Here is a 23,254-nt window from a genome sequence, read left to right on the forward strand (position 1 = left end):
CGAGGGCTGTTTGGGTATGAAGGCCGGGCCTTTGTGCAGAGGGCCCGGGGGCAGCGGTGCGTGGCTCTTTTAGAGTTTGATTTATAATTGAAAGCTGTGTTTACATCAGCTCTCCAGCCTCGGTAGCACAGAGAGCAGTTCAAAGCCTGATGAAGGAGGAACTCAGAAATTGAACCCATTAAAATAGGAATTTTTAGGGAAATTGGCGGAAGGGGCGAAGGTCGGGGTGGTCGCAGAGCACGGTGTTTACATTTGATTGTACATCATTGTGTACACTGGTGGTACTCTGAAAGGAGGGCAAGGAAATGTTAAATCACCTCTGACAGCTGAGAAATTGACCACGTCCTGGCTCCAGCACTCGTGTTGTGGGAAGTTGGGAGAGTCTCCGGGCTGAGATGGTGGTGGAAGCTAATGAGCAACCATTATAGTTGGTCTACTTTGTGTAATTACACACACACAGTGGCCATTTGGGGACGTGCTGCGTACAGCTAGGATTATTGTTATTCTGCTAGGGTCTGTAAAATGCCTGCTAGTATCAAAAAGTCATTATCTCTTAATTACAGTCTGTTGAAAGCAAATACAGCCAAATATGTAAACATCATCATGAGAAACAGCATGACAGATTTAAATAAATACATGTGTAGGTGTTTGTATATGTACATGCTGGGAAAGAATCTGTTATTTCGGGGTGAGTGTAAACCCTGCAACCAAAAAATATTCAACATGTCCTCATAATCTAAACAACAGAGTAGGTTTTTTGCTGTTGACTCCCAAAACAATAAAAAGTTGCAGCTTTAAACATGTGGTAAGGTTTTAGAATCAACATCCGCAGGTTAACACAAGCATGTTACATTTATGTCAACACAATATCAGCTTGTTTTTACGGCAGCTTGATCAGTGTCCTGATGATTCAAAGTTTTGGATTTTAGTGTCAGTTTCTGCTCATTACATGCGTACAGTGTCTTTAAAATATTAAGTCTCATAAGTGGTCACAAGAAACATGCAGTTTCCACTCATACTTGCAGTGTCTTTTCAAGTGAGACTTGTGGCTAGGATTAGAGAAAGATCGTTGTTTGGGTTAAAATACATTTGATATGTTGCTTAACTAAGATCTCTCTGGGCGGCAGGGGGGGATCAGTTCAACTGGATTCCTCTTTTGCGCTGTATCTGCAATATAGGTCCTTGTCTGTTTATTCACTGATCCACGATGTATGTGCGCAACCAACAGCCGAAAGCACTGATGTATTTGTTGAGTTTGGAGTGAGAACGGGCTGGTTACTTGTGCAAGTTGAAATGACACAAACAGCGGTCTCCTGGGTTAAAGTACTGTGTTTGCTTGAGCCATCCGGCCTTCTCCAAAAGCAGACTTTGTTGCTCTTTATGCTACATCACCCAACTTCCTCCTTTACTGCTGTTATAATCACTGTGACCACAAGAGGTCGACACCTAACAATAAATGCAAATATGGGTCATAAAAAGCTGCTTGCACACAACCAATCTATTGATCTGTTATCTGGGGGAGTGCAGAGTACTTCCATTTTTCTTTTCATTCCTGCAAATCTAATCTCATAAAGAAAAGTTTAGTCAAATTACTGTGTCAGTTATACCACATTGTTTTTCTTTACTAAACACAAATTCAAAACCTGGTTTACATATGCTGATTCAGACACTTGCAGTAAATATTTGCAAAGACAACAAACTCCGACAGAAAACAGAATCCAAAGATATGAATCTTAAGTTCTTTCATTTCCAAAACACAAATTGGAAAAACTCCTTTGAGTGGATTAAAAAAACACAGATGATTACACCCACCCTGAATGTTGCTGTTTTCAAAATGAAACGCTCCAGATTGCTAATTAGCGATAATAATATTCAGTAGTTTAACTTTCATGCCAGCAATCACTTCCTCAGAGTGGGCGTCACCTTTTTTTAAGATGGTACACATCTTAATTTGGAATTAAAGTTGTTATATTTGATACTGATTATGGGACTAACTGTGTATACTAATCAGTTGGTTGTTTATGCTTCTGCGGCTCTCAATAACAGAATTACCCGTTGGGGAGCCGACAATATCCCATATGCCTGCAGTTGACTATCCCATGTTATTTTCTGTTCAGCAAATGCAATCGCCACTTCCCCTGCTGTGCAAATAATGATCCATGTATGAGATTATGAAGTATTCATGCAGCTCGTCATATTTTTCCAGCTCCATTACCCGTCGTGCTCTGTGGAGACGTTCGCCGTGAACAGTTTAACTGGAAGGATTTACAAAGCTCTCATCCCTGACCGTGTCTAACCTCCATGTCTAATTTATAGTAGCTGACAATTTACACCACTTCCCCTGACTCTCTTTTCCTACCTGCATCTCTTTAACTGCACCGAGCTCTCTAAGATTGTATAATTTTACATTCATGCACTGTTGTGTAACAATAATGACTTCAAGTCTAGACCCACCCCTTGGCTCCTGGAAATACTGCATTTAATTAAATCGTGTTTGTGCACCAATATTATTTATTTAAATGCTGCATAAATTGTCTTTAAACCATGTAATGGCTTTCCAGCTGCTTTGAGATCCTCAGCAGGACCATTCGAGGCAAATTCGGAAAAACTCAGTCTGAGTTGTACCACAAGACAGCAGTGATTCTCCTCATTTGAGATGCAGCACAGGTTCGAACACTGAATGTCAGACATTAAGGGCAACAAGTGCTGGTTTTCTGATGTTTGTAAAAAAGAGGAGAAAAGCTGCTGGGAGCTATTTCCCCAATAATGCTTTATTTTAATTGTAAACATTGACATTTGGGTCTGAAAGTAAACATCACAGCATGAATAAGAGGGAGTGTGCGTCAAAACAAGTCTGCCGTGGATCCTCCACCTCATCGTGATCTAATCGGGACACATATTTACACCACAAATTCAAAGGTTTCCTGTTTACAGCGTGTATTTATTGACATGTGCTGGAGTGCAGGAAGAACGTGAGCTCTTAAAATGGGTTGCATATCCCTTTAAATGCTTGCCTTGTCAAACAACCTCAATGCCAGAGTTCTTATTCTGTAAAAAGCAGAGAGCGCCATCAAGTGGTTTCCCTGTGCTCCGCATCTAAGCATGTTTTCTTTGTTCCTTTTGTTGTGAGAAGTGATTGCATAAGCAGCAGCTTTGTGTTTGTTAGTAGCACAGACAAAAGTGGGTAGTTTTTTTTAAATATATATTGCTGTAGTTCCCAACCTTTTAGGGTTCCCATTTCTATTACTGAGTAAACTGACGACGTGTGACAGAGTGACATATTTTATGGATATTTCATGTTCTATTCAGTGCATAACAATATAGTTCAAAAGAACTGATAAACTGTACAATTAACCGAAATAGTGAATCCAATAACTGCAGTAAGTTTGTTTAAATAGAGAAATTTAGATGATTTTTTTGTAGTTTATTTCCTGTTAATACTGCATCAGAGATGAGTATTGTTGATATTTTAACAACGTATATATGATTGTCTGTGTTTCTTTTTAACAATCATGCATTTTTTACAGGTTTAATTTTTTTAAAAAAACCTCAGTGTTTTCTTCTCCCTGACTCTTGGCCATTGTTCTATTCGCATCTTCAACATTTCAAGTGCTCAATTAATATCTTAATTTAGGGCTTTTCCAAGGAAATATTGAAGCATGTGATATTTTGTGTTTAAATTTGCATATATTCCTGCTGACCATTAATATCACCCTCATGCCACCCCATGAATATTTCTCTGGATCCACCCCTCAACCCACTGATTTTTGTTTTTTTATTATTATTATTCACCCCTTAAAACCAAGAAGACATTGTGACCACCCTTGAAGCTCTGGGGACCTCTTGTTGGGTCTGGACCCCCAGGTTGGGAACCTGGTGTGTTATTGTAACCATTATGTTCTAATGTTTTTTGTTGTTTGGTTTGTTTTGTTTGAGGCCAAATATGATAAAGCAAATGAAATGTTTTGTAAAATCATACTTTTCTGCTGTAAATAATTTCCAGCAATACCATCAGATATTTTAAATTATTTTAGAATTAATGCTTCTTAACATAAACATATTATAACACATGTCAACAATATTATTCTGTTTCAATAGAGTCTTGAAAAGAAAACAAATGTACAATTTGACAAATTATAGGAAACATCTTAACTAGCCTTTTATTCTGCAAATTGTTTGTGACACTAGAGATGATGATGTATTTAACACTGTTGTTTGATAAAGTCCACACAAACTGAAATCAGCACACCCACATCTTCAGATACTGCTATAACTGTGTTTCTGTCCTGGTGCTTTTCTCTTGATAGAAGATCTCCGTCATAAACTGAAGCTGTGACCTAACACAGTAGCAGTCGGGCCTCGCTCTGATGTGACTCAGGATCTCTCTGAGATCTCCGGCTCTTTGGTTCCTGGAGATCAGAACGACGGAGCAGCCAGAGGGGCAGAGCAGCTCCTCTCTCTCCAGAGCCAGCAGGTCTGGAAGATACTGCAGGGGGTCATGGTCCATCAGCACCAGACTGAGCCCCTCACTGGTCCCTTGATTAAGCTCCAGAGATGAACGCAAAGTCGGGATGGCCTCAGCTGAGCTCGATGTCAGCACCTGGAACTGGACAGGAAAAGGAAGTTAGTTTCTTTGCTACTGTGTCTTTTATTCGAGTGCAGGAAAGTAACAAGCTCATGTGTGTACCTGGGAGTGTTTGAAGCCAGCCACCAGTATGATTTCCTCCCCCAGTTCTGCTGTGACTGGGTCCAACTCCACTGTGATCAGTCTGCCAGCAGGGGGCAGCAGATGCAGCAGGCGGACTGAACTGTAGCCACAGTGCGTCCCCAGCTCCAACACGCGGGAGGGACGGACACGCCTCACCACTTCATCCAGAGCTTCAGCTGGGAGAGATGACAGAACAGATGAGTTGACTTAACATATCCTTTTTATGTCTGTGACTCAGTACTGACCTGAATGCAGATTTTTTTTATCTATGTAAGTATTTAAAGATCCAGTGTGTAGGATTTGGGGGGGTAAACTGGCAGAGATAGTATTTAATATAATTAGTATGTTTTCTTTTGTGTATATCTGTGAATTGTTGAGTTTTCTTTCCTTAAAATGAGCAGTTTATATCTACGTAGGGATCGGGCCCCCGTTCATGGAGATTGCTATGTTTCGGACAAAACAAACACTGGCTTTAGATAGCCACTGTAGTTGGCAGCCCCTACGTGGCGAGCAGTGTCAGAAAAACACAGATTTTTTCACATGAAACTGCTTTATTCGGTGTGTTAATCCTTTTGAAAACACTTGGGGTCTCATGAGTGTAATATCGGGACAGTGCTGATGAAATAATGACCAGATTTGAGTTGTCTTATTTTTTTTTCTTATAAAAAACAGAAAGGTGCTTATAGAAAAGTTATGGTTCACAATCACAAGCACAAATAAACTAGTTGGACTGAGTGTTTATAATGAAGGGGATCTGTAAGTTAGTATAAGTAACGTGTGATCATGTGTGAGAGGCATCATTATACATATAATGGCTCCTTTCGAATTTAATTTCTATGATCTGGCTTTAATTCCTCACCTCATGATCTGCGTCATCTGTCTCCAAAATGTTTGTACGCATGGGTCAGAGTTTCCCTACGCACCCCCTGTCTATTAGTTTTTGTAGAGAAGAGACCTCTGCTGATGACTCTCGGTAGAAACCTCCCAAACGTCTGGATCTTAAGTTTAGTGAGAAAAAAGGTGAGCAGGTCCTGGGGTAACGGCCCATCTCGAACATGCCAAACAGCATGGGAGATTTTTAATGTGAAGCTGCTTTCTTCAGTGTTTTTACCAGGTTTATTCACCTGGTTGGTTTGTTTTGGTACAGAAGAGACCTCTGTAGATAATTTGGCTCCCGGTAAAAAAAAACTCCTGAACAATGAACACCGGAGGAATTGTAACTGGGAGAAGTTTAAGCTGGTTGCAATCTGCAATCCTGAATCTTGCACACCGGACCTTTAACCTCAGAGCACAGTACACTATGGACATGAATTTTTAATCAGAGAACACTAGTTTCTAAAGCTAATTATTATTATTTTATCAAACAGAATTCTGTAATAGTAAAAAAAAAAAAAAAGTGAAATACGACATTTTCAAAAGTTCAAAGTAATGTTGTGTGAGATTTTTATAGAAATCCTCTGTGTTTGTTTTCAAGACAACAGTGTCTTGTAACTTAATGCACTTGGACATTTAAGTGATTCTCATGCATACTAACCAGTCTGCGGGCTGATGCAGAGGGAGGGGTGTGTGTCAGCGTAAAGGTCAAAGGTCTCCAGGACGCTGTCAGCTTTGCCGTGGGTGCATTTGGAGAACACAAAGGCGTGTGTGCTTCTCACGCACACACTCGCTCGCACCATCTTCAGCGCCCTCGCCAGGGCTCGATGGCACAGCGCGGCAGCTTTGACACGATAAAGTCTGGATAACATGACGATGGTGGGAAGCAGCGGCACGGAAACGACCAGGAGCCACATCACAAGGCGACTGTAAGAACCTGCAGATGAAAGGAAAAGAGACTGAAATGAGTTTGTGGAACTCAACACGCTGACATAGAGGGTAAGCAATGAGATTTGAGAAAAGTGAAACATTTGGTGGCACTTAGAGTTTAGTTACTCTACTTCTGATTTTGGCTTATCTCTTCTCATAATTATAACATCTGGCTTATTATTATTATTATTATTATTATTATTATTATTATTATTATTATTATTATGGTAACTGTCATAAATTATGCGTTTTTCTGATTCTATTTTAGTTACAAGATAAGTTAAAGCACATTCTGTATTTTGGCATTCAAAACTTGAATGTTTACGGTTTCACACATGATTTTACTGAAGTTTGAAAAAAACATTTATTACTCACTTTTATATTTAGTGAAAGCAGATTGGTGTTCAGCCTGCATCACCCGCTTTTATTTAAACATACATGTCTTTGTTCCCTGATGGCACAATATACACTGATTGTATTTGTATTTATTTACAAATGTTGTATCATTCTGTGAAATCCAATAACCTCACAGATGGTATTCTGGAGTGTATCAAGCAGTATCTGCTCAATATAATACATAATCAGTAAAAATATTAGAAAAACACTGACCTCTGGCACCCCCTGCAGATGCATTATGGTACCTCTGCTGGCAAGAGCCTGTAAAATGTTTCAATACCTAAATATTTGTCAAACTGTAAGTCACAAAAGGCAGAGTGTCTGCATATTTTACTTCCAGTAAAACACCACAGCATGTTCTCTCACCAAATAAATCTGCTCATAGGCTGACACAAAAATCTGAAGATGCTAAACCATCCTTTGAGAGTCTAACCACCACATCATTGTGGATCAACACTGCAGTCACCATGCAATTCTCAAAATAACCGCACTGCATCCTAGATTTCTGATCCATAGGTCTCCTATAATGAATAATACTGACACATGTGTATCAGTGAATGGACAGAGTCTGCCCTTCCCCTTTACACTTAAAACATTAGTTTGCAGGCTGAATGTAAACTGTGTTTCCATGAATGTGCATTTGAACCAATAAACAACCATAAGACTGCTTTTGGAGAAACACCAAACGGGACAAAGATGATAAATGAATCAAAAGAGCAGAAAGATAGATAGATCCTCTCTCCTGAGATCTATGGCTACGTGTAATTAATTTCAAGTTTTGGTTGTTTTTTTGCAAAAATCTTTAAGGATTCAGTCTTATTCATCTTTATTGGAGACACTGTCCTTAATTTACAGGCTACTACATCTTGGAATAAATAAAAGATGACTAAACATGCAGCTTTACAAATGATTCCAACAATATTACATCAGTACACGTTTAGTTTATAGTTTTTTGTTTAAAACTAAAAGATTGTGGATTTTAGATATCCTGTGAGCTTAAAACATTTAAAATGAGAAAAAAAAGCATTTGAACAGATTTCTTAAGAAATAAGTAATAACATATCAGCAGTAGAGTGGTAATACTTGCCAAACTTGCCTGTTGCCCGTCCAGGTTAAGAGTCCGTCCTGTCAAACCCAGATGGGACTGACACTCCTGGAAGTCAAGAAGCTGAGCAGCAGAGTGGAAACAGCCCGCCCCCTGAAAAACAAAGCAGGGGGATATTATGGGACAAAGATCACATGAATAAAACCCACAGTGAACTGTTTGTGGTATCCAGGAAATAGAAGCCTGAGGAACAGAGGAGAGGAGTGGCGAGTGAGTAATCCCTCATTACAAATGTGCACACAGGGTGAGCCCTCCTGAAGCTCCTCCTCCCACTTTTTAGTGCTGCTGCGTTAATCCACAAGAGGTCAGCAAAGATGTAAGAATATCACAGAGCCTGTGGACAAACTTCAGTGTTTTGTAGGATCTAGATGAGTCTTGATTGGTGTCATGTAATGTAGGATACAGTTTGATAAACTAATAGCGTTTTTTAGGCCTTTTAAATCTGGAGTGTCACTTTGTTTGTGCTGCTTTCAGATGCCTTTTACAAGTATTTAAACCTTTGAAACCAAAGCAAATTGGTTTGATTTCTTCCAAAAACATGGCGAAAAGGCAATGAGAGACTTGATAACAGATGTTTAAAAAATTAGTACATTTAGAAAAATATATTTTTTTAATTTCAGGAAAATTTCAAGGGAAAAAAGAAAATAGGGGAAAAACAATATTAGTAATTCACATAATTATGTATATAAAATTCTGTTACAAAATGATTAGAACTTTTTGAGCACTTTTTTCAGGTCATCTTCTATTGCTTTTTACTTTTTTTCTTTTTTCATCTCCTTTTTTTTAAAAAAAAAAGATTTTTAGGTAATTTTCTTGTACCTTTTTACTATTTTTTGGCACATTTTTGGGTCATTTTTTTCTTTCGTTACTCAGTGACCACAAGTGACTCGAGTGACCATGTTTACAGGTGGGAAGCTGGTGAGGTAGCCTATCAAATTTAAATTGCAACATACGGATTACAAAACAGTATTTACTGACGTTCAAAGTGCAAGTTTCCTCATGCTTTTATTTGAGTTTAATCATGTTTTTAGCCACACAAATCACAAAAAGGGTCATTTGTACCAGAAACTGATGAAGAGATATGAGAACAGAGTCATTAACAAAAGTAAATATATTTCATTTTCTTAATTATTAATTAGTTTGGGGTGATCAGTGACTGGAGGTCAGAGTTGGCCCTTTGTTTTAGGTATCTTTGCTCTAAACCAGTGAACCCTCTGCTGTCTCAGTTGCCCCATTTAGTGAAAGTGGGTGTGAGATCCCCAGTGTGTTGCTGCCCTCGTTGGCTGGTGGTGGAGTGACACTGCTCTGTGTATTTTTGGCCACTGGAGTGGATCATACTGCGGTGTGCAGGTCTTGTCAGTCTGGCTGCATCAAGTTAGACAGGAACAGATAGATTACTATCATAAGCAAAGCCAGTCTGCAACCAAAATAAGAGCCCAAACATATGATTGGAGGAGTCGAATCCGGTGGCCAGTGATAAAACCAACAGGTTTACAATTCACAAATGATGACATTAGTTCCTATGCCTAAAGACACCTTTGAGTGACACTTTGTTATTTTAAGTAGACCTCCATTCTTTAAACAAAGAAAAATTAGGCTGCACATTAACAAAGGGTTTTTTTATTTACATATGTATAAAAGTTCACTGTGTTGTTCATGACCCAGAAATGGTAGCCCATCACCTTCTTGCACTAGAGAGTTGTACTATCCAATTATCATAAATCTTGTATTTTTTATGTGTATTATTTGTAATTGGATAATGAGTTCGCAACTGCTTTGCTAAAAAAAAAAGAGCAAATAAATAGGCCTATGCAATTTTCTATACCCATTTTCACTATATGTATATATATCATCCAACTTGAGTTATCTTATTGCTAAATGATTTCCACAATTGTGTCTAGATTTTATTATTTGTCCTTGTACCTTTATTCCTTGATTAGTTTTTATTGTTTGATAAATATATGAATACTTATTTACTTACTTACAAAAATACGTCGTTACATAAAGGCTTTTAATGTATGATTGTTATGTGTGCTTTTCTGTGTGTGGTCGATTTGTTTGTTGTGAATTTGTGTCATATTACTATGTTTATATTGCTTTTTGCATAGTGTCGTCGAGTTCCTTTTAAAGCGCTTTATAAATAAAATGTGTTATTTATTTTAATTTCTTTAAAACTTTTTTTTGTAATTTCCGGTCACCTGACTGTTGATTTCTACCGCCAAAAAAGACGCCTGTTTATTTCCGGTTGCCATTAGTGTGTAGTTTCACAAACAGTTGCAGCTCAAATGCGTTTTCATCTGTTTAACCTCTGGAATATTTTCCTTTTCAGTTGGAGAAATGAGCCTCTGAGCAAACTGGAAATGTCTCCAACACCGGCGGTAGGTTAGTGTTTAACTTCTCTGGTTAATGTTATCTCTGAGAAACACACTCTAACAGTAGTATTATGCAACTTTAATTTAACATTAATTACCGTACGTCATTAGCTAATGTAAAAGCCCCAGATGTAAAAAATGGCATGTAATTAACAGCACCGGTGTGGCCGTTACCGTTTGTACTGGGAAGGTTGGGGAGCTAGGAAAATTGTTATGTTTGCTAACGCTAATGCTATTAGCATGCTAACGTTAGCTTGTTTTATGTCAGCTCGACCGGATTTTTCCAATTTCAGCCGCTCTCCTGTTTGTGAGTCGTTACTCTTCTTTAGGTTTTCAGTGTGTATTGGCAGCTGAATTAGTCTCAGTGGCGCATTGTTTGAGTTCTTGTGCTAACAGCTAGGTTGTAGCATTAACTAAGGTGGGGTTAAGCTAGCGCTAACGGTCAGTGTTTATTGAGTGCTTACCTGAGAAGTTACAGAGGTCCAGTTACTTTGCATTTAAAGCAAGAGTGGCTGCTACCGCATTTATGTAATGGATGTTATTTGTTGTTAATATTATTAACCCTTCGAAATCGACATCAGTTTTCCTTTGTTTCGTTCAGGGACCTTTTAAAACTATTTAAACCGCTAAACCCTGAGCAAATTCGATTGATTACTTTCAAAAACACGTTAAAAAAGGGCTATGGGCAACTTGGCAAGAAATGTCTTAATTGCAAGAAATTAGTAGATTAAAATATTAAAAAAAAAAAAAAAAAAAGCTAGGGGCAAAAAATCCAGACATCTGTATTTTTGTTTAGCATAATTGTATATTTAAAATTATTTTACAGAATTTTTTTTTAAATATATATAATTTTCTTCCCCCCCCCCCCATGGCATTTCCCTGTTTTGTCCTGGGTTTTTTGATGTTGTTATCATTTTCAGGTAATTTTCTTGTACTGTTTACTAATTTCTTGTTAATCTCTGGGTCATGTCTTCTTTATTTGTTTATTGCCTTTCTCCCATGTTTTTGAAAGAAATGAAGGCGATTTGCTGCATTCAGTATTTAAACCTTTGGTTTGATTTCTCTCAAAAACACAGGAAATAATATATAATATAAATAGCCCCACTAATCGTGAGAAATTTGTTGATGTAAAAAATAAATATATATTAAAAACCTAAGGAATATATATATATATATATATATATATATATATATATATATATATATATATATATACAGAATTACAGGGGTTTTTATTTTTAATAATTTTTTTTAAAAACAAAAAGTAATTTTCCATGGCATTTCTCTGTTTTGTTTTGAGGGGTTTTTTTTAGCAATCTTGGACATTTAAAAAAAAAAACAACGAATTTCTTGTCTAGTTCTTGTCTATATTATTATAGTATTTCTTATTTATTTATTGCTTTGTCCCTTTTTTTTTAACGAAATCAAGCCAATTTGCCCAGTTTTCAGAGAGTTAATGCTATTTGTGTTATATTTGAATATCCACAGATATGCCATCCGTTCACGGACTGAGGCTTTTATTTTGTGCGGTCAAACCGGAAGCCCTTTGAGTGACTCTGTGTGACTTGACGCTGGTTTTCTGCCCACAGACTCCAACAGGAGCGATACCGGAGAGCAGCAACTGGTTCGTTCGCCTCGCCGGTGCTGCTGCTGCTGCTGCTGCTGCTGCTGCTGCAACACCTACAACCAACGGAGGAGAGCGGGCTGACCGACTCTGTTCACGACTAATTTTGGAGGAATAACGCGGCACCGAGCTGCTTTCACACCATTTGTACAGGCTTTAATACTTAGGGAGCAGAGCTTCTTCGCCAATGGCAAGTCCGGTTGCAGACATAGGACAGTCTCATCAGCATCACCCTGTGACTGAGTCGGCCGCAGACTCCGCGTTTCAGGAGGCGCAGAAATGGATAGAGGTGAGTCATGGAGCACTAACACAGAGTCCAAATACTGTTTTAACTCCGCGGCACTTTGCTTCCCTTTCACGCAGGTGTTTTGTTGTCATTGTGTTGCTTTAGTTACTGGTTTGCAGCCTCTATCTGCAGCGCCTTCTCCTTTAAACGGCAGTTTGATTTTATTGCTTCGTCACCTGTTGAAAGGTGACTCAAACTGTAATATTTTGACTCAGATTCTGACGAAATGTTCTCAACTATATTCGTGTGAAGCTCATGTGGCGGTTTTAGTGTGCTTTTTTTTTTTACAAATATGTTGAATTTATTGGTATTTTATCCTCTAGCAATATTGAATTCTTAAAATGTCTTGTGTCTCAAGCCCAGTACTGAGTTATAATAGCTGTAGCACCCCCAAAACAGGAAGTTGCATTCCTTGTTTTTATGATAACCAAATTACAATAATGTCATAATATCCTGAAAATGATATTGCATGAGTTGTAGTAGACCCTCATCATGTGGCAGCAGGCTGTCAGTTGTTTTTGGTGAAGGCCATTGTACAGTAGCTGTGGCTGCTGTGAGGCCTGGTGCGTGTTTGGCTGAAAACAATGAATGCATCATGTGGAATGGATTTTTGCCTCATTGCGAGCCGGGCGGACAATAATCACACAAACGAGGTTTTGTTCTGGGAGAATTTCAATCACGACACTTGCCTGCCCCCATTGCTTTTGACTCTGTCATCCTGCAGTGAGCTGTCCTCTTGTCAGCCTTCAAAACACTGATGACTGGCTGATTATCTGTTGCATGTTGGTGGAATGCAGTCACAGCTTTGCAGGTTTACAGAACGGCTTAGAAATCTGATTTGAGGCCCACCATGGCATGAAGTAAGTGATTCAGTGTAGCAGGGGCGTTGATAAGGATTATGGGGCTGCTGTACAAAAGGGAGCTGTGGGCCCCTAATACTCCTCCCTCATTTACATTTAACGAGACTAACCACTGACACATTGAGTTTTACTCTTAAAACCATGAGAAGCTTTGATAACCATCTGTCTATCAGTCATCCCGTCTTTAAATAACAATGGATTTAATGTGGTAAAGGTACTTACTGGTTTTCACTTGTTTATTTAGTCTTGTTAGATAACACCGAAAGCTATTAACAGGATTCACTCAAAGTGCTTGATTTACCCCCTCATATATCAACTACTGCAATACCTTGAAAATAGCTCATTTTTTTCAAACAAGGTGTTTAAAAAGTCCTTGAAATTAAAACATTAAAATGAACTGCTTATATTTTAACAAGAAGTTGTTTGAGTTTTTTTGTATTTGTTTTTGATCAATTATAATGAAATGGCTGAGAAAGAGAAATCTGATGCTTTTTTCCTTTTTTACAATTCTGACTCTTTATTGACTCACGCCACTCAGCAGTGAGACCGCAGCATGCTCTTATCTCATTTCTCACCTTGATGATGTCCCACCTGTCATGTTGGGTTTTTTTGTTTGTTTGTTTATTTTTTTATTTTATCTCGCTCTACTCTTAAAAGTCCTGGTAAAACCAGTAGATCCATGTTGGAATGGCTATATTTAATGTGACTTAACTTAATGTCTTAAAACCGTTGAACTGTTGGGCCTTGGGAAAATGTAATAGGCATTTTTCCCTGTTTCCCCATTTTGATTTGGTTTTATAGACCTACTGATTAATTAAGAAAATAATCACCAAACTACTCTGTAATGAACATAAGTATGTGTTGCTTGGCTCGCATAAACAGGTCAAAGAGCTCCAGCAACACTTTGAGCTTGAGGAACAACAGTTGGTGAAGTTGTGCCAGAAACCTCCACTCTGCCTCTACAGTTGCTTGGCTCGTGTAGCCAGGCCTACCTCAGGCTGTCTCAGTGCTAGAGAACAGTGTGGCTGATAACGTAAGGAGAAAAAGGCTCTGGATTTTTTGTTATTGTTCTAAACCAATCACAGTAATTTTGGGGGCGCTAAGCCCCAAATGTAGTGATGGTGCCCTTGCAAAAAAGTGTGGGAAGGGAACTTATTTTAATGAAATATTAGCATGTTTGGAGATGAGCCTTTGCATTAAGAAGGTAAAATTCCCAGCGTGTAGACTTTTTGCTTGAAGGAGGTTGTTTCATTCATAATGAAAAAAAAATCATATTTGAATATTATTGCTTACCAACATGTGATAGCAGTTAAAAAGCAACATTGTATTGATCCAGTGTTATTCTTATTGATGACATTAGTAGACAGTTTGATAGATCTCACATGTGTAACCTGATATAAATATCAAATTAAGATCTAAATCAATAATTAATTGAACTACCTTAAACAAGGTGTGTCAAACAAGTTCTTTGCCTATGAAGCACCTGCACTAAAACTATATAATGCCAGTGTCAATATTAGTCAAGAAAATATTAAGCCATATTGTTTAATCCCTACATATTTATTCAGTCTTTATTATCATCACACATTTGTTTCGGTGGAACTGTTCCACCTATCATTTGTAAAGCTGTGTTTATCAAACGGTTGGATTTCTCATTGCTGCAGCTTGACTCAGTGCTTCTGTATTACCAACAAGACAATATTTTTACTCTCGAGTATACATATTGTCTAATGTTATACAAGGTTTTTTTTGGGGGGGGGGGGTTTAACTCTGGATATTGTACTAACTACCTGATATGTGGTCAACGCATACTATAATACTATCTATAGTATAGTATTATGACTCTGTTTAGAGTAATCCAAGTGAATTGCATCTCTAAGTTGTAGAGGAGATGACAGATCCTCTTTAAGATTGTCAGGCGCCATTTCAGACCTATTTAGCCGCACCAAACTCCTTGGAGGCCCATATGAAGTCTTTAAAAAGCCACTCCTGACCCAGAATCTGTGAGGCAGGTCAGAGCTGAGACCCGAAAAGGCGGGAGTGAACTGATACCACTCCTGTGTTGTTCTATCACCCTTGCCCCATGGGGACTGGTTTCATTACCTGTACACACCTGGTGACGGCACCTCAGTCACCTCGGGGAACCAGAGACAGGTCACTGGATCCTGAATGAATGCGACATACAAAGACTCAGTCAGCATCTCAACGGCCAGTGTTTGACTGCTTACATTCAGCTGGGTCATATATGGTGTCAGGACTTGGGGCTTGAGGTTACAACAGCGGGTCCTCTGTTTGTCAGTTATTGTCAGTTGCAGAACATGCAGAGCATCGTCACATCGGGTTTGTAGGCTTTGTGTTGTTCACTTCATCAGCCATGCATCCCTTGTTGTAAGTGAAACTTTCATTGTCCTTTGTCCTCTCGTTTGTTTTTAGGGCTGTATGCTTCTGGTCAGTCGGTGGATGTGCTCTTGTATGACCATATTCTCATTAGATGGACAATCACAGATGTTACTTTCATATGGCTTCTTTTCAAAGCTGAAAACGGCAGCCGTTTTGGTTAACACTTGTGTTTCTCCTCTTTGATGGTTGGTCTTTGTGGTATTTGTCCTGCCACTTCTCCACTGTGATTGGACCGCTGGTGACAGTGATCAGCATTTACCAAAAGTTAAACATTTTTCAACTTTCATTTTTAAATGATCACATCCAGTGTAGCCTTTATCACTGTGGTTTTATTTGGCTAAGTCTCCAAAAAGACGCTGCGGTTCAAGGCTGGATTACAAAGCTTCTGAGTCGGAAACAATCACACCTGAGCCCTTAGTTGAGTGGCAGGATGACAAAGGTTTTCTTGTGGGTTAAAAATAGTAAGGCCCTCTTTCACAGTCAGGGTAAAAGAGATATTTAATGCTTGTGATGTTGTATATACACTTGTGAACCCAAGAGTTAACTCCTTTAGTGTCAAATATTTCAAATTTTTCTCATCAGTCCTGTAATGCAGGTTCAGATTCATGCAAGCTGCTCAGGTGGAAACGCTTCCACGTAGAGTGTACTCGGTGCACTGTGACGATTTTGTTATTGTAGGGATAACGTGAAGATTTTTTTTCTCCCATCAAGTAATCGGTTAATTGAATCTCAGTCAGCCAAAATTTTCTTAGGCTGATTACAGTCACATTTGTTTCATTTTAGGTTTGAGCTCTTAGTTGTTGCCTTCAAAGACCCGTGTGGGTAATAATAAATTCTTGACTGAGAAATCATACATCTCAGTTTTGTGACCTTCCAAAGGTGTGTCATTTCAAACAATGGATGTCCATGTTTCATATACAAGAAAACAATCAGATAACATGATTTGAAGAAGCATGTTTGATCACTTCCTCATGCTATTTTAGGGCGTAAAACAGCCAGACAAGTTTTTTTCCCAATAACTTGGAGCAGTTACTCTTTAATTTTGGTTTGTTTTGGCAGGTGAGAATACTTTGAACTATGCTGTGCACCAGCTTACCACAAAGAAACCCTTTAGACTCCTGTTGAAAACCAGATTTATGCTTCTCTGTCAACATGTTCTGGTGGTCCCGCCATAGTTGCATCTGGAGTAAAAAGTGATTTATAGTTTGGTGTAGGATTTTAACCTATAGGTTGCCGTAGCACCTCCGTAACAGTAAAAACACATATCCCGCACATTTATCATACCTGAAGTAATTCCTTACACATGTTGTGACATAAGAAATGATGGGAGGGTTTGCATTGTAAATGACATTGTTAGCTAGTTCTCAAAATGCATTTTTCAGGCAGCTCAATTGGAGAATATTTCAAAAGAAATTATGTGAATGTTTTTTAACTCAAAAGATGGATTGCACTGAAATTACTTGACAGACTCAATTAGTCACTAAAAGGGAGAATACTAACTCAATATTACCCTTACAAAGCAAGTAACTTGCACTAACATCCACTCTGAATTACAAAATAATCCTCCTAAATGTGTCACCATGGGAGCTGAGCTCAGACAAATTGCAACCAAAGGCCCTGTCTGTAAAATCCAACACCTTGATGAAGCATTCACACCTGCATTCATTACTTCCTTGCCTGCCGCTTCCTCTCACCATCTCGTCAGTTACACTGCTGCTAATGACGGCGTTTAGGCTCCTCTGAAGTTCAGAAGAGCATGACTGGACCCCTGGATGAGGTTGATTGATTTGTATCATATAGCCGCAGGGCGCTTGCATGAACGGAAACCCAGTGAAATTTCCATACTGGTTCTTTTCCTCAGAACACATCTTTGTGGTTTGATAAATTGGCTTTCTTCTAAATGTTAGTTAAGGACTATTTTGCTGTTGGCAAACCAAAGCATAACTGTGAGAGAGTCATTTTATCACTCGCCTTATGATTAAAGAGAAGATGGATATTTTGAATTTGATCGAATGGAAAAAGCTGAAATGATGTAACCAGAAACTTTCAAAGGCATGTAATTACAGTTTGGCATGAGGACTGTAGTAAGATAACTTGTCAGTTTCAATCAATGGCAAGTGTGAGGGATTAACTAATTTCAGTAGGTCATATTGATTGCTGATTTTCCTTGGAGACTCTATCAAATTCAGTAAAAAAAAAATGTGTATAATAATTAAGCCTGTATAAACTAGCAGTTAAGGCGTATTGCCAGAGAGGTTGTCTTGTACTGCTTAGAACATATGATATAAAACCAGTTTAAAATTGAGGCTTTGCCATGACAGCTGAGTTTGCACTGATTATTTCAAAAATTGAGGTCATCTTTGATTTTCTCTCTACAAAAAGGTGGTTTGTGAAGTGTTAAGTCCTTTTCACACATGCACTGCAACTCTAAACCCACTGAAGTACCCAAAAGAAGCTGTATGTTAGAGCCCAAATGTCAGAATCAGTTAAACTGGATGAAGAAAAAGGGTCATTTAAACAGAGATGCCAAAGAACACGTCAAACTGGAGAGAGACAACAAGATTCTGTAATTTCTGTCAGTTGGGGCAGACGCCCAAATTATTTGGCAAATTCAAGGAATGGCAGGAGACTTAGTTGTTTATGACAACTAATTACATACCGACTGTTTCCACAGCATATTATATGCGTCATGTCCTGCCCCTTCACTTTTTACTCGGGCGCCACCCCTCGCCTAAACCAAATAGACTATTTTTTAGTAGGTGAGAACATGTTGACAAGGACAGTAGTCTCCTGTTGTGTGCTACATGCATGAAAGAGCAACTCAAGACAAAAGTATTTTGTGGTGGTCCCTGCAGAAAGAGGTCACAATTTTATCTCAACAAAAATCTGTATGATCTGTGTTTTTTTGCATACTTTCCGCAGTACCTATAACTTATTTTTTATTGGAATCTCAGTTTGCATGGTTGTTATGTTGCCTGACGATGGCACTCACTCTCTTGCTAAAGCTTGAAATAGTTGCGTCAAACATTTGTAATGTATAGAACTTCTTGGCAAGATGTCTTTTATCCAGTGCTTGTCTCAACTCGTTCAGCTTGTCTTCTCTATTAGTTCTGTATTGTCTGAGGTTTTTTTCTAACCTTGAACCCTCACCTCCTCCTATCCAAGCCATGGCATGTTTAAGGGGCTGTAAATAATCCAAAGTTCCATTGTGACTGACATGTCTGATAGACAAAGTGATATCATATACATGTCAATGGCTGATACCATTCCAGTGATATCATCCTACTCAACAGTCAAATCACCAGACTGATCCATGTTATTAGATGTTCTATTCAGCCTAGATATTACTGAGCCTTTTCACAGTTACACAATATGTAATGTTTTTGGTATGTGTGCAGTGTTGCAATGTGTATGTAGAAGTCAACACATAAAATATTCTACCTCAAATTACAAAACACAGCTGCAGCCGCTACGTAACCTTGTTTTTGTGTTTGTTCTTTTAAGTGGTTACTGAATTAACACATATTTTGCAAATGCATGACTCTTTTAGTAAGTCCCTTGCAAAGGGGGAATGGAAGACATCCAATTGACAATCGACGGCACTGCTAAATAAACAGGGTTTAATCAATCATCTTACAAAAAGTAAAATATTGACAATTGGGACCAACAAAATCTAACTGAAATGAGATGCAGGATATGAGGTCAATGATGACAGCTCCTGATGTTTGTTATGGAAAATTTGAGTCAGGATCCCAGGAAACAATCAGTATGTTTACATGATGTTAGAAAAAAAAATTATTGTGTTCGTCCAACTAAAACTTAAAATACATGTAAACGCGTTAGTCCAACTGAAATCATATTCAGTCGAATTTCTTAAAGCAGGGCTAGATAATGTGGTTTGGGGTCTATATACTCTTTCATGTATACGACTCAATTGGACCTGAACTGGCCTGGACGTTCCGTGCATGCTCCATAGTCCCCACGCCAGGCATTGACCAGGAAGTTGAACAGCATAAATTCATAGAAGAAAGCTGGAAAAAAAAGCAATTGAAGAAGAAGAAAGGAAGAAAACAAAACAAGCCGAAGGTAAAAAGCATAGCATAAAAGCATAGAGTACATACACACCAAAAATTTGGCCTTGTTGCTACAGTTTGACGTGCAGCCCGTTTCCCACTCACTAATTTGTTTGGTGTGTGACGCAGTAGGTCAACCTGGAAGAAGGTCCAGTAGCAACTAGCTGAAAGGGGAGATATCACCACCCACCGTGGTGGAGTCGCACATACTTCCATCAATAAACTGATTCTCCCTCGGTGCTTATATACTGGAATGAGGACAGTAGTCCAATTAAATGGCCTAATCATGCTTTAACTGTAGCTCGACTTAATCAGTGTGGAAAACTATTAAGGTTCTTAGCAACTATTAACAACTATCTTTTCCACATTTGCTTGGCTTTATTCAGTGTGTTCACACCCACTATTATGATCCCCACGCATTGTAAGAACTATGAACATTAAGTCATCTTTCTACACTTTTGTATGCCTAGTTTGGTGTAAGATGTGTTAATGTTTCTTTGTAAAGGGGGTTATTTGAGTCACAGTTTCAAGTCATGTCAACAATATACCACTAAATCAAGGTTTTATAATTCCGTTGATTTATATTCTGTTTGAGCGCTGTGTGGGAAAAAAAGTCAGAAAGTGCCGATATTGCTTAGCAGACTACATTTTCAGAGTGAAAGGAACAACTGGCATTTGTTTTGTTTATCTCTTTCATTGAAATTAATTGCCATATGAATTGTTTTTGTGTTTTAGTAATCAAAGCACCTTCAGTCTGGGCAAAGGCTTATTGATACTCTTGAGACTGCTTGTTGGATCATGCAGCAGCCATCTTCTTGGAACAACATATTGGTTATATTGGTTTTTGCTGTACAGACACTGTTTATTGACGCTCATTGTTTCCTATCTGATTTCTAAAGAGCGTCACAGTAGCCTTTTGTTCAGCAAAACAGGATCCTGATGACAAACGTCACAAGGTCGATCTTACAGAAACTAATGCAAATCCATCAACAGCCATTTGTCTGTCAGAATGTCCTTGACTATCACTCTGAATAAGAGGATTAGCTTCCTACCAGCACTATAAAAATTTAATGTTTTGAATCTGCCCTAGTAAGGACTATTTTCCTTGTTGGATGTCATGAGGGCAACAGAACATGAGAAATGCAATGCAGCACATCTCTGCTTTTGGCCCCGGGCTGTTTTAGAAAGCCAGTGCCATGTGCTGAGAAAGATCGGTAGACGCCCCTGAATTCATCCATGATGTCATTCCTAGTTTGGGGGCATTGTCATTGTTTCCTACAGAGTGGACTGATGTTTTAAGTGCTGAGCTTTCCTGTCAGTTATTATCAAAGTACATGAGCACTGCTATGACTACGAGCCACAGAGGAGTGTAATTTCAGAAGGAAGTGGCTGTCAGAGAAGGGTTTAGGCTAGATTGAGGATGTCCCCCTCATCACTCACCTTAATGCTCTGATGAACTGGAAATCCACAGTCTACCACAACCCCCCTCTTCTCACTGTGCAGCTTGAATGATGAGCTTAGAGGACACAGTTAAGTGTCTTATTCCAGGATGAGAATTAAGTTGAAACATGGACATGATTAATTTCAGCTGCCCAAGTGTGCATTCAGAGCTAAATTTATGACATCAGCTGTCTGTGTAACGGGCGTAGTTAAGTAATGTCATATTTAAGCAATTTGAACGAAATGGATAATAAGACTGATTCACGCTAACTTAGTAAGGAGAGTAAAAAAATGGGTTTACAAGGGTTGCAAAATTAAGATATGAACTCAAACTCACAGTTTATTTAGTTTACACAAAGTTACTATCTTTTTTAGATCCCTCAGGGGAGAGTGTGGGTACTTCCATTTAGCCATTTTCATTAGCGCAAAATGCTGCTAATCATGATTTTAAAGAGACTCAAACACTATGTTTAGTCTCCAAGTCCTTGTTAAAGAAGCTTTATTGGCCGCAGTTATCGCAGTATGTCATCTATTTATGTTGCCTAAATTACAGCACTATCGATTTAGCAAGTCACAACATAACCACCCACATTCTGCTCAGCCGAGCTGCAGCTGATACAAGTGCAAGGCAAAATTGGATGCCGTCGTTTTAACAAATTTGATTGAAGAGCCTTATTTGCCAGTAAATCAGCAGCATACAGCTTCAGTCACTCACTCGAATGAGAAATCCCTGAAAGTAAGATGCTAATCACTAATCCTGTGGTTATGATCTTCTTAATCTCAGCAGAAGCCGTCTGTCCTCTCCTGGTGAAGCAGGAAAAGAGCTGGCGTGTTGACACAGTGGCATTAGTGAAAGAACAAGGGATTAGATGTTTCAGAGAAGCAGGTCTTGTCATTGCACCTATATCTATTTCCTTAACCACGCAATACAATATTTTTTTCATATGTCTAGCTTTACCTATCTAATTTTGCGTGCTGCAGGAGGCCTCATGGTGTGTTAGATATGCGTAGACACTTTCTTGTATGATTTGGAAAGTTTTTAAAGAGTACTGTGTCATGTCATTAAAAACCCACATAGTAAGACTGTTGTCAGCAAATGCCTGCCGGTCTGAGTCCAGATGGGTCTTTACGAACACACGCATGTTTGGGGTGAGAGGTGGTCATGTGGTGGATTACCGAAGTGGATGGGAGATTAGCCCCCTCCTTTTCCATTATGTGTGCATGTCTGTACATTTGTGTTCATGCAGTCACTAAGGCAACATCAATCCACTTAAGGTTATTTCAGGTTTTGTGGAAATCCAGGGAAGCTCGGGCAAAAAGGCCACCTTGTTGCCTTGTTTTCACATTTTCTGTAGCTGATCATGAGGGCAGCATCACTGATCATCAGCCACTCTGGTGATCATGTGTGCCCTGCTTGTAGCTAACTTGTGAAATGCCCTTCATCTCAAGGAGATTTTAAATAAAACTGTGGATTTGTTGGCTGCAGTTCACTTCCAATAACAGCAGAGTGGATATTTGAAGGCTATACCTGCCAAAGTAAACACTCATAATAAATGTGCTCCTCTGTGGCAGGGAGGGAAAGAAAACCTAATGGCTCAACTTATCAAGGGGATTCTGCAGGTACTTATTTAACAACCAAATATATTCAAATACTGTTGGCCACTGGGCAAGGTTAAAGCAGCATTATCTAGTTAGGTTGATGACAACTTATCACAAACAAACGTGTTCCCACATATTCTTGCTCACTGTACCCCTCCATTGTCAGAAATGCTTGTTTTTTTCAAGGCTGAATAGGAGGTGGTTTCCCGAGACAGGCAATATAAAAAAACTGTTGGAGGAACAGAAGGATGTGATTATAAACAGCCACCAAGAACAGAGCACTGAGAATTTCAGCGGCTCGATCTGGATGTCCCTTTGACTTTCTGGCTTTGTGTTCGTGTCTGTGCATGTCTGCTAGTGCCTGATGTTGCAAGTGTGCCTGTGACAAGGTGAACATATTCATCTTGTTGAACTGTCAGGTCTGTGTGTTCATGTACTGAAAGAGAAAAGGAGCCTTTAAGGAGGAGAGAGAAAGTCAGCCTGGAGCGTAAACTGCAGTGCGACACACACACACACACACACACACACACACACACACACACACACACACACACATGCAGCCAAACACAAACACACAAGCAGACAAAC

At 38.9% G+C, this 23,254-nt stretch overlaps 2 protein-coding genes and 1 long non-coding RNA gene across 15 annotated transcripts in view; 2 read left to right on the forward strand and 1 right to left on the reverse strand.

Annotated features, from left to right (window-relative positions):
- LOC148188838 (uncharacterized) overlaps positions 1-4,447 on the forward strand; it is a 148,655-nt gene extending 144,208 nt beyond the window's left edge. Inside the window, exon 4 of the long non-coding RNA XR_015777181.1 lies at positions 4,308-4,447. This is a non-coding gene — a long non-coding RNA (uncharacterized LOC148188838). The remainder of the gene's footprint in view (positions 1-4,307) is intronic.
- On the reverse strand, positions 2,809-8,149 carry LOC121948321 (catechol O-methyltransferase-like). 3 transcript variants are annotated; one of them, XM_042493693.2, is made up of 4 exons: positions 8,004-8,149; positions 6,243-6,518; positions 4,688-4,884; positions 2,809-4,606 (listed from the first exon to the last, which is right to left on the reverse strand). In XM_042493693.2, exons 2-4 carry the CDS (start codon positions 6,496-6,498, stop codon positions 4,268-4,270), a joined length of 792 nt encoding a protein of 263 aa, XP_042349627.2. In that variant the 5' UTR covers positions 6,499-6,518; positions 8,004-8,149; the 3' UTR covers positions 2,809-4,267. The 3 variants fall into 3 exon arrangements, with proteins under 3 accessions (XP_042349627.2, XP_042349626.2, XP_042349628.2); XM_042493692.2 differs by having other exon boundaries at positions 7,995-8,143; XM_042493694.2 differs by lacking the exon at positions 8,004-8,149 and adding an exon at positions 7,121-7,910.
- LOC121948553 (LIM and calponin homology domains-containing protein 1-like) overlaps positions 8,088-23,254 on the forward strand; it is a 113,879-nt gene continuing 98,712 nt past the window's right edge. For 2 of the 11 annotated variants that reach the window (XM_042493972.2, XM_088080790.1), the window contains exons 1-2: positions 10,280-10,390; positions 11,974-12,297. In XM_042493972.2, the coding sequence (XP_042349906.2) occupies positions 12,196-12,297 (102 nt within the window). In that variant the 5' untranslated portion in view covers positions 10,280-10,390; positions 11,974-12,195. Of the gene's footprint in view, positions 8,223-10,276; positions 10,391-11,973; positions 12,298-23,254 lie in introns of those variants that run through there. The other 9 variants (XM_042493974.2, XM_042493975.2, XM_088080792.1 and 6 more) reach the window with 6 other exon arrangements.

Source organism: Plectropomus leopardus, chromosome 8, assembly GCF_026936395.1.
Source record: "Plectropomus leopardus strain MGB_pleo_1.0 chromosome 8, ASM2693639v1, whole genome shotgun sequence".
Taxonomy (NCBI): Eukaryota; Metazoa; Chordata; class Actinopteri; order Perciformes; family Serranidae; genus Plectropomus; species Plectropomus leopardus.